General features: G+C 44.2%; 1 protein-coding gene and 1 pseudogene across 3 annotated transcripts in view; one reads left to right on the top strand and one right to left on the bottom strand.

Moving 5' to 3' along the window:
* The window catches only part of LOC139752010 (uncharacterized), a 467,243-nt gene that overhangs the window by 191,750 nt on the left and 263,226 nt on the right, over nt 1–12,267 (top strand). For all 3 annotated transcript variants that reach the window (XM_071667787.1, XM_071667788.1, XM_071667789.1), the window contains exon 8: nt 291–412. In XM_071667787.1, the coding sequence (XP_071523888.1) occupies nt 291–412 (122 nt within the window). The remainder of the gene's footprint in view (nt 1–290; nt 413–12,267) is intronic.
* On the bottom strand, nt 6,865–7,018 carry LOC139752272 (5.8S ribosomal RNA; annotated as a pseudogene).

Genomic DNA, 12,267 nt, shown 5'->3' with positions numbered 1-12,267 from the left:
TCACTCCATCTCCTCACTTCACCATTACTTGTTATTACCTCCCCGTTAACCCCCTTCACTGATGTTCCCATTTGTTCTCTTGTCTTACGCACTTTATGTACCTCCTTCCAAAACATCTTTTTGTTCTCCCTAGAATTTTGATGATATTCTCTCACTCCAACTCTCATTTGTCCTCTTTTTCACCTCTTGCACCTTTCTCTTGACCTCCTGCCACTTTCTTTTATACATGTCCAAGTCATTTGCACTACTTCCCTGCAAAAATATGAATTAATTTGAATTGTTATTTTCAGCCAAGGTTCAGCTGGTGGCTATGAGTGCAACAGTTGGTAATATGAAGGAGTTAGCAATTTTTATGGATGCCAAGGTGTTTGCAGGAAAATTCAGACCAGTGCAGCTTACTGAATATGTCAAGGTATGACATTTATACATGTATTCCTTATCATTTATATTGTTATACATAATTGCCCTTTCCCATGTCAGTGGGGTAGCTTCAGGAAACAGATGGAGTTTGGCCCATCCACTCATGTACACATATATGTACATAAATGCCCACATATGCACATATACATACATATACATATCACCATATACATACACATTACACAGACAGTACATACATAACCATGTACTTATTCATGCATGCGTTCATCCATTCCTGTCGATACCCTACAGGAAAACAGCATCACTATCCCCTGCTCCAGTGAAGTAGCACCAGGAATACAGACAAAAACGCCCCTTGTTCACACTCGGTCTCGCTGTCATGTGTAGTGCACCAAACACCACAGCTCCCTATCCACATCCTTGCTTCACAGACCTTTCCATGGTTTACCCCAGTTGCTTTACATGCCCTTGTTCAATCTACTGACAGCCCATTGACCCCGGTATACCAAATTGTTCCAATTCACTCTATTCCTTGCACACCTCTCACCCTCCAGTATGTTCAGGCCCTGATTGCTCAAAATCTTTTTCACTCTGTCCTTCCACCTTCAGTTTGGTCTCCTGCTTCTCCATGTTCCCTCCACCTCTGAAACATACATTCATAACCATGTACATATTCACACTTGCTTGTCTTTATCCATTCCTGTTGCTACCCCACAAGAAAAGAGCATTGCTATCCCCTGCTCCAGCGAAGTAGTGCCAGGAATACAGATCAAAAGGCCCCATTCGTTCATACTAAGTCTCTCGCTACTGTGTGTAATATACCAAAAATCACAGCTCCTTATCCACATCCAGGCCTCACAGACCTTTCCATGGTTTACCCCAGTCGCTTCACAGGCCCTGGCTCAATCCATTGGCAGCCCATTGACACCGGTATACCACATCATTCCAATTCACTCTGTTCTTTGCACGCCTCACACCCTCCTGTATGTTCAGGCCCTGAATCTTTTTCACTCCCTCCTTCCACCTCCAGTTTAGTCTCCTGCTTCTCCTTGTTCCCTTCACCTCTGACACATATATCCTCTTTGTCAATCTTTCCTCACTCATTCTCTCCACATGTCCAAACCATTTCAACACACCATCTTTTGCTCTCTCATCCATCTCTCTTACCCTTACATTACTTACTTGAACAAACCACCTTACATCCACCCCTGTCCGTACAACCCTATCTATAGCCCATGCCTTGCAACCATGTAACATTGTTGGAACCACTGTTCCTTCAGACATACCCATTTTTGCTCTCTGATATAATGTTCTCTCCTTCCACACATTCTTCATTGCTCCCAGAACTTTTGCCTCCTCCCCCACCCTGTGACTCGCTTCAGCTTCCACAGTTCCATCCACTGCTGAGTCCACTCCCAGATATCTAAAACACTTCACAACCTCCAATTTTTCTCCATTCAGACTTACATCCCAATTAACTTGTCTCTTAAATGAACTTAATAACCTTGCTCTTATTCACATTTACTCTCAACTTTGTTCTTTCACCCACTTTACCAAACCCAGTCACCAATTTCTGCAGTTTCTTACATGATTCAGTCACTATAGCTGCATCATCGGCTAACAGAAACTGACTCACTTTCCAGGTCCTCTCATCCACAACAGACTGCATACTCACCTCTCTCTCCATAACTCTTGCATTTACCTCCCTAACCACCCCTTCCATTAACAAATTAAACAACCATGGAGACATCTCACACCCCTGCCACCCACCGAAATTCATTGGTAACCAATCACTCTCCTCTCTTCCTACTCATACACATGCCTTACATCCTTGGTAAAAACTTTTTACTGCTTCAAGCAACTTTCCTCCCACAACATATACACTTAAAACCTTCCACAAAGCATCTCTGTCAACTCTATCTTATGCCTTCTCCAGGTCCATAAATACGACATACAAATCCATTTGTTTTTCTAAGTATTTCATACATGTATTTTTCAAAGCAAACACCTGATCCACACATCCTCTACCACTTCTGAAACCACACTGCTCTTCCCCAGTCTGATGCTCTGTACATGCCTTCGCCCTCTCAGTCAATACCCTCCCATATAATATCCCAGGAATACTCAACAAACATATACCTCTGTAGTGTGAACACTCACGTTTATCCCCTTTGCCTTTGTACAATGGTACTATGTCTGCATTCTGCCAATCCGCAGGCACTTCACCATAGTTCATACATTCATTGAATATTCTTACCAAACAATCAACAACACAGTCACCCCCTTTTTCAATACATTCCATTGCAGTACCATCGAAACCTGCCATCTTGCTGGATTTCGTCTTCCACAAAGGTTTCACTACCTATTCTTTCTTCACCAAATCATTCTCCCTGACCCTCTCACTTCATACACCACCCTGACCAAAACACCTTTCATCTGTATCTTCTGTTTAAATTTCTAAAAGGGGAAACAGAAGTAGTCAAGTGGGGAGTGCTCATCCTTCTCAAAGGCTCACACTGGGGTGTCTGAATGTGTGTGGTTGTAACCAAGATGAGAAGAAAGGAGAGATAGATAGTATGTTTGAGGAAAGGATCCTGGATGTTTTGGCTGTGAGTGAAACAAAGCTCAAGGGTAAAGGGGAAGAGTGGTTTGCGATTGTCTTGGGAGTAAAGTCAGGGGTTGATGAAAGGACAAGATCAAAGGAAGGAGTAGCTCTACTCCTGAAGCAGGAGTTGTGGGAGTATGTGATAGAGTGTAACAAGGTAAATTCTAGATTAATGTGGGTAAAATTGAAAGTGGATGGAGAGAGATGGGTGATTATTGGTGCCTATGCACCTGGTCATGAGGAAAAAGATCATGAGAGGCATTGTTTTGGGAGCAGCTTAGTGAGTTTGTTAGCAGCTTTGATGCACGAGACCTGGTTATACCGAAGGGTGATTTGAATGCTAAGGTGAGTAATGTAGCAGTTGAGGATATAATTGGTGTACATGGGGTGTTCAATGTTGTAAATGAAAATGGTGAAGAGCTTGTGGATTTGTGTTCTGAAAAAGGACTAATGATTGGGAATACCTGGTTTAAAAAGATAAATATACATAAGTGTACGTATGTGAGCAGGAGAGATGGTCAGAGGGTGTTACTAGATTATGTGTTAATTGATAGACGTGTAAAAGAGAGACTTTTGGATGTTAATGTGCTGAGAGGGGCAGCTGGAGGGTTGTCTGATCACTATCTTGTGGATGTAGACGTAAAGATTTGTAGAGGTTTTCGGAAAAGAAGAGAGGATGTTGGAGAGAAGATAGTGGTGATAGTAAGTGAGCTTGGAAAGGAGACTTATATGAGGAAGTACCAGGAGAGATTGAGTGCAGAATGGCGAAAAGTGAGAGCAAATGACGGAAGGGGAGTGGGGGAGGAATGGAATATATGCAGGGAAGCAGTGATGGCTTGCACAAAAGATACATGAGAAATGTTGGAGGTGAGCAGATTAGAAAGGGTAGTGAGTGGTGTGAGGAAGAAGCAAGATTATTAGTGAAAGAGAAGAGAGAGGCCTTTGACGATATTTGCTGTCATGTTTAATGCACCGAAACCAAAGCTCCCTTTCCACATCCAGGCCCCACAGACCTTTCCATGGTTTACCCCAGACGCTTCATATGCCCTGGTTCAATCCATTGACAGTATGTCGACCCCTGTATACCACATTCTTCCAATTCACTCCATTCCTTGCATGTCTTTCACCCTTGTGTATGTTCTGGCCCCGATTGCTCAAAATCTTTTTCACCCCTCCTTCAACCTCCAATTTGGTCTCCTGCTTCTCCTTTCCTCCACCTCTGACACATGTATATATTTGTCAATCTTTCCTCACTCATTCTCTCCATGTGTTTAAAGCATTTCAACTCCCCTTCTTCTGCTCTCTCAACCACACTTTTTTCATTACCACACATCTTTCTTACCCTTTCATAACTTACTTGATCAAAGCACCTCACACCTCATATTGTCCTCAAACATCTCATTTCCAACACATCCACCATCCTCTCTGTAGAACTCTGTCTATAGCCCATGCCTCGCAACCATATAACATTGTTGGAACCACTATTCCTTCAAACCTACCCATTTTTGCTCTCCAAGATAACGTTTTCGCCTTCCTGACATTCTTCAACGCTCCAAGAACCTTCACCTCCTCCCCAACCGTATGACTCAATTCCACTTCTATGGTTCCAAAGGGGATAAAGATGAGTGGTCAAATTACAGAGGTGTAAGTTTGTTGAGTACTCCTGGGAAATTATATGGGAGGGTATTGATCGAGAGGGTGAAAGCATGTACAGAGCATCATATTGGGGAAGAGCAGTGTGGTTTCAGAAGTGGATGTGTGGATTAGGTGTTTGCTTTGAAGAATGTATATGAGAAATACTTAGAAAAGCAAATGGATTTGTATGTAGCATTTATGGATCTGGAGAAGGCATATGATAGAGTTGATAGAGATGCTCTGTGGAAGATATTAAGAATATATGGTGTGGGAGGGAAGTTGATAGAAGTAGTGAAATGTTTTATCAAGGATGTAAGGCATGTGTACGAGTAGGAAGAGAGGAAAGTGATTGGTTCTCAGTGAATGTCGGTTTGCCTCAGGGGTGCTGATGTCTCCATGTATGTTTAACTTGTTTATGGATGGGGTTGTTAGGGAGGTGAATGCAAGAGTTTTGGAAAGAGGGGCAAGTATGCAGTCTGTTGTGGATGAGAGAGCTTGGTGACTGAGTTTGGAAAAGTGTGTGAAAGAAGAAAGCTGAGAATAAATGTGAATAAAAGGAAGGTTATTAGGTACAGTAGGGTTGAGGGGCAAGTTAATTGGGAGATAAGTTTGAATGGAGAAAAACTAGAGGAAGTGAAGTGTTTTAGATATATGGGAGTGGATTTAGCAGCAGATGGAACCATGGAAGTGTAAGTGAGTCACAGGGTGGGGTAGGGGATGAAAGTTCTGGGAGCATTGAAAAATGTGTGGAAGGCGAGAACATTATCTGGGAAAGCAAAAATGGGTGTGTTTGAAGGAATAGTGGTTCCAACAACGTTAAATAGTTGCGAGGCGTGGGCTATAGATAGAGTTGTGTGCAGGAGGGTGGATGTGTTGGAAATGAGATGTTTGAGGACAATATGTGGTGTGAGGTGGTTTGATCGAGTAAGTAATGAAAGGTTGCGAGAGATGTGTGGTAATAAAAAGAGTGTGGTTGAGAGACCAGAAGAGGGTGTTTTGAAATGATTTGGTCACATGGAGAGAATGAGTGAGGAAATATTGACATAGGATATTTGTGTCAGAGTTGGAGGGAACGAGAAGTGGAAGGCCAAATTGGAGACGGAAAGATGGAGTGAAAAAGATTTTGAGTGATCGGGGCCTGAACATGCAGGAGGGTAAAAAGCTGAAGTTGCTTCGTAAAGCAAAGGAGCAGCTACTGATTAATTATACATCACCACAACCTAGGCAAGTCACAGTACGTACTTTCTTGACTGACATACTGGAAGACACAACAACAACGAGATGGAAGCAGACTCTTATCATAATAATAGCAGGATCTCATTCATACAGTATTTGGTGCCATTTATGAGCATTCTTCTCTTTACTCCCACTCATATCAGTCGTCTTCTCAGTCCGCCTTTCATTTCCGTTTACTTGCCTGTTTTTTGATCAGCTCATCATCATCATCACATTAATGATGACACTAAAAGGCAGCAGCAGCAAGAAGCCTAATAGCACCCCTAACACAACCTCCTCTATGTATGTAGAGGCTAGCTGGGATTCAGGTGAGCTGGCCCCTCTTCAGTCCAGCATTGGTAACTGCCAGCAGGAGCAGCAAAATAATAATATGCTGGAAACTTCAAAGCAAGCACACAGGCAGGCAGGAACTTCTTCCATCATGGACAACAGAAGCAGATGCTACGTGAAGTCTGAGACTGTGATGCATAACAACATCCTACCTGGTCACTTCCTTGTCCTGATAGTAGGCATCTCTCTTTTGTTGCTAATAATGTGTTATTGGCTTCAGCTTTGATTTTGTTCCATGTATTTGCAGCTGCTGCTGCTGGCTCTGCTGCTACTGACCAGATACTTGATCAGGACGGTGCACCCACCTGGGCCAAACCCATGCTTACCAATGTCGTCAACCACCAAAAGTCGTCATCAGTCAGTAAACTGACAGAAACAATTGGTGGTCTTGTTGGTGGCGAAGGAAGAAAAGGAAAATCATCCTTCTCCTCCCAGGCTTGGGGTGGATGCTCCTTCGAGGGTCAAGAAACCTCGCAACTGCTCCTCTTTCAAGAAGAAGGATAATAATAATACTTAAGGGAATGCCACTTGCAGGATAACAATGACAGTAACAGCACTAGATAGCAGTGTTTGCTACTGTAGTCCTTATCCTTCCCCCTCAGGGAGAGGCGGCGGCGACTCCCCAATGCGGGCTTAAGGCTGAATAAGCCAGCCAAACTGCCTGATGGATGTTAGTCAAACTCGCATGCAGGAGTGACGGCAGCATACAGCCACCGCCACAATATGCGTTCGACTTGTCACTGTATCTGATAATCTTGCGATTCACATACAGCCACACAGTTCGCTGTGGTCTTCCTCGACCCACGAGCCGAGTGATCCCCGTCAAGAGGTGTCTTTCATTACAGTACTTTAGTCTTCCCATTACGAGAAGACACAGTACGTGCAAAGGCTTATAAAAGGCAACCCAATGTACTTGAGGTCCAATTTCTTCCATCATGCCCATGCAAAATCACCATCATCAATATTGCCAGTAGCAGCAGCAACAACAACAACAGAAGCAACAGCAGCAGGAACATATTTGTTAATCATCATCAGCAGTGATCTAGGGCCCGTCATACTGCTCTATACTATAATAATGTCCCTACTAACTGCTTGCTAATGCTGCTGGTGCTACTACTACTGCTAGTAAAACTGTTCTGTGTACCTTGCTGAGGGTTGATGTGTTTTTGTTGTTAACAGTCAATCTTCAATGGAACCGACTATTATACCACACAAAAATAGTATTGACAGCCAAAGCCGCCGCCTGGGAGTAGGCTCAAGGGACCAGACGGTCGCTCACTCGCTCAATTTTTGACTAATGAAAACATCCTTGACAAATGCTTTCGCATTCGTTTGTCATCCTGTTAATAGTCAGTCATTACATCTGGTTCCATACTTATGACTGCCTTTATTTGCTACTTCCACCAAGGTCATTTTTGCTGCTTCACTGGTGTAAGAAGCTCCAGGCAGGCTCACACCGAAGCCTTCTCAGCATACATACACCAACAACAACCTTTTCACCCAAAACATTTCGCCATTTCTTTATATTGTATTAGTAGTAGAGCAGTGGAACTGGTGACTTTTAATCAGTTCAGCTTAATCACATTCTTATTTCTCACTCTCTCCCCTACAACTACTACTACTAATTTTTCTTCATCATTGCCAACTCGTCATTTGTAGTTGCCTGTTGCTTTCGACCTAACTGTACTGCACTTTATATAGATAGGCATGTATGGAAGTGGTCCGCTTCATACTACTATTACTATTACTATGACGACGACAATATCTTTTGGGGGCCGGGAACCTCTGGGCCTTCACAAATTTGCTAGTTTGGGTTCCCAAGGCCTCCCTCCTTCTTTTCACAAATAAACTTGCTACTGCATCATTAGCAAGCATCGTTAATGATCCTTCCGAAGGTTCACCTATGGAAACCTTGATATGACTTTTCCTCTAAATGATCAAGTTTGGACATCTTTCCATCAGCTCCAGGCTTTGAGAACCCTAGCAACTAGAACAGGACGTGATGCCTGCCTCATGTGGGGTACAAGTACATCCAAGAGTGCCAGTCCAAAGTCCTCACCAAATCATTCAATTGGTAGTAGCGACGGGTTGTGTGTACAAAGGGCAGGGACGTAATCAATGCAAGCTGATGACTTGTGCTTACTGGGAATTCCTCGTTCATGGGAAACATTTGCAAGCCCCAATCCTCATCATGAAGAGGTTTGAATGGATTACCCACTCCTTTCGGACAGGGAGAGCATGTTGAACCCTTCAGTGTAGCGTGCGTGCAGCCCAGAGCATCTAAGGGCATCACAGACCTCTTATTGCTTAATCTCCTGCGTCTGGAATTGCCACTTATCCCTCTAAGAAGAAGTTGCGAACAGACACCGTGAAGCTTGCAGGCATCTTGGTTGGAGTCTTGTTCGTTATCAGAATTAACCAGACAAATCGCTCCACCAACTAAGAATGGCCATTCACCACCACCCACCGAGTCAAGAAAGAGCTCTCAATCTGTCAATCCTTCCGGTGTCTGGGCCTGGTGAGTTTCCGCATGTTGAGTCAACCATACTTCCCCTGGAATTCAAAGACTTTGGCTTTCTGGAAGCTGCCCACTGGGTCATGGGTATAACTCCGGCGGATCACTGGTCAGCATCGTTTACGATTAGAGCTAGGGTGGTATCTGATCGCCTTCGAACCTCTAACTTTTGTTCTTGATTAATGAAAACATCATTGGCAAATGCTTTTGCAGTAGTTCGTCTTGCGACGGTCCAAAAATTTCACCTCAAGCATCGCAATACGAATGCCCCTGCCTTTATCTATCAGTCATTACCTCTTGATTCAGTAAACCAACAAAACAGAACCGAGGTCCTATTCCATTATTCCATGCATGGACATTCAGGCCATTCAACAATCCTGCTCTGAGAACTCTAATTTTTTTCTTCAAAGTAAACATGCTGGCTGCTTGGGACACTCGATGAAGAGCAACCTGTGCAAGCCAGCAGTGATGCAGCTGTTCGGAGCGTGACAGTCGGCACCGTGCGGTGAACCGTTAGTCTGTAACTGAATGAAATTCAACTACGAGCTTTTTAACCACAACAACTTTACTATACCCTATTGGAGCTGGAATTACCATGGCTGCTGGCACCAGACTTGCCCTCCATGGATCCTCATTAAAGGATTTAAAGTGTGCTCATTCCGATTGCAAGGCTTCGAATGAGTCTCGCATCATTATTTTTCATCACTACCTCCCCATGCCAGGAGTGGGTAACTTGCATGCCTGCTGCCTTCCTTAGATGTGTAGCCGTTTCTCAGGCTCCCTCTCCAGAATCAAACCCTGATTCCCAGTTACCCGTTATAGCCATTGTAGGCGTATAACCTACAATCGAAAGCTGATAAGGCAGATACTTGAAAGATACAGCGTTGGTGCGTGCACCGTGCGCTCAGCAAGAAGTTATTCAGAGTCACCACATTTGGCTGACGGACCGAGGCCCGACTGGTTTGGAACTGAACTAATAAAAGTGCTCTTCCCTTGCGGCCAGAGACGTGATGCATGTATTAGCTCTAGAATTACCACAGTTATCCAAGTAAGTGGGTTTACAGATTCAATGAATCATAACTGATTTAATGTGCCATTCGCGGTTTTGCCTTAAGTCGGCTTGTACTTACACATGCATGGCTTAATCTTTGAGACAAGCATAGGACTACTGGCAGGATCAACCAGGTAGTTACTACTTATTCATTTGAACAGTAGGTAGGTAGTTTAGGTTAGGTTAGATAGGTAGGTAGGTAGGTAGGTAGGTAGGTAGGTAGGTAGGTAGGTAGGTACAAGACCGTCATTATCATCATAGAATCATTCGGTCTTCTCACTTCCTTATAATGTAGTAGTAGTACCTCCTATTCAGGTACTACTACTAATAATAGTAATAATGAATGGTCCATCGAATTGCTGCCATTCAACTGCTCATGCATGGTGCCGCCTCCTCCTCGAATTTTCCATTGATAAATGAAAGCATCCTTTGCAAATGCTTTCACAGTAGGTCGTTTTGCGATGGTCAAGAATTTCACCTCACGTCGCAATACGAATGCCCCCACCTGTTTCAGTTAGTCACTCATTAAATCTCTTTATCCTTTAAAACAAGAAGAACAGATTAGAACCGAGGTCCTATTCCGTCCGTGCAGAGACACTCAGGCAAATCAAAAGAAAACCTGCTCTGATTTCTGGAAGCCAGCTTTCATATTGTAGGTGGAATTACCGTTTGGCTGGATGTTGTGTGCAGCTGGCTGGCTGGCTGTCCAGAATTGAAATTCAACTGTGTGAGCATTTTAGCAGCCACCACAACTAACTTTAGCGGAATTGCTGTTTACTTTTGCATGTTCAAGACTGTCATCATCATAGAATCATCTGGTCTTCTTACCTTGGCCAGTGTTTCAACGACTGCTGCTGCTCATGTGAGATGCATGCTTTATCCTCTGGCCCACCCACATGCATCATCCCTAAATGCATGTTGTTCTGTCTCTGGGTCTGGCGAACCCTAGCATATTCGCCATATACATCACCAACGATTGAAATAGCTCATCTTCCTCTCCAGCAGGCTAGCAAAGATGATTTCAGCTGCTCATGTGAAATGCATGGCTTATCCTCTGACCGACCCACATGCATCGCCCCTAAATGCATGTTTTGTCTTTGGGTCTGGCGAACACCAACACATTCACCTATATATAACAATCTTCCAATTCTGGTTCTCATAGTATGTACACACCAGTTTATGCATGCAATTTGGGTCCTTTTGTCTCTGCCACCGCGTTCTCATTCATTAAGGAGGAGGAGGATGTTGCATTTGAAGAAGGCTGCTGCGGCATTGGGGCAGATCACTATTACTATGATTTGCACGCACAAGGCCAAGCGACATGATGCATGTACTTGCCAAGGTAGAAACTTAGGTCTCCCCGTTACTTCACAAACCTTCTTAAGCAAATGACCTCAAACGTAGCAGCCATGCTTTCTCTTTCTGTCCATCAACTTCTATGCCAAAACATATCAACTTCACAGTGCTTGCTTAAAGATGCCAAGCGTTTGCAACGCCCCACAATTGTGATATTATCACAACCCGTGGGTAGATGCTTAAAAAAGAAAATCCCATTTTTTGGGAGTCTGCATCGCAAAATACTAGAACGATTCTCAGTATAGCAATCACTGTGCTGCACTGAAGGTGACGGTGGAAGGCCGGCCGCACTCACACTAGGAAGAGCCACACAAGACATTACTTCCATGATGAGGCATCGTCTCCCCCGTGCCGCAACCAGTGCCGTGACAGTTATGGAGAATGTCTTCGAAAAGACTAAGGAAATCATTAGACTAGGTCTAATGGCGAGAGAGGGGTGGTTGCTGTGCCTAGGGAAAGCACTCTGTCCTCCCTCGCTGCTGCTGCTGCTTCTACTGAAGCAGAGACGCATGTAGCTGAGAGCAAAAAACTAACAGAACACGTGCCTATATGAAACCATCTTTAGATTTGCACTTAGGAAATTTTCCTCTCCGTTGATCACTTAATCTCAGCATTGAGTAGAGGTATGATCGAGGGGGTTCACTAGGCAAGTAGCGTGGCCGGTCGGTCGCTACACATTCTTCTCTCCCCATTTTGCATGATGTGACAATCGTCAGTGGCTGCAGAGCAGAGAGAATTGTCTATGGATCGCTCCTACTATATTGTTGTTACCTTACTGCCTGAGACGAGAATGGTACAGCAGCGATCGGAGGAGCTATTCAATTTGGGGGGAGGGGTGGGGGGGAAGTGTGTCTAAGACACTTTTTTGGAAATTTCGTGTCAAGATTTCTCATACTTCACCCATAGAAGGGGGCCTAGACTACAATTAGACGTCCGAAAGGCATACTGGGAAATTTTAAGAAAAACCCATAAAATGTCTGTTATTCCTCCGTCAACCATCAAGCAGGGACTCTCTCCTTACGTCTCAGGCTAATGGGCACGGGGAGTTGGAGCGGGAAATGCGTCGCGAGAGGGCTCCATCACTCTGCACTCCTTACCTCTCAGCCTAGCGGACACAGAGTCGGAGGGTAAAAAGCGCCCAGAGGCACTCAGTCACAC

The sequence above is a fragment of the Panulirus ornatus genome, chromosome 12 (assembly GCF_036320965.1).
Source record: "Panulirus ornatus isolate Po-2019 chromosome 12, ASM3632096v1, whole genome shotgun sequence".
Taxonomy (NCBI): Eukaryota; Metazoa; Arthropoda; class Malacostraca; order Decapoda; family Palinuridae; genus Panulirus; species Panulirus ornatus.
This window is presented reverse-complemented; position numbering and strand designations above follow the sequence as displayed.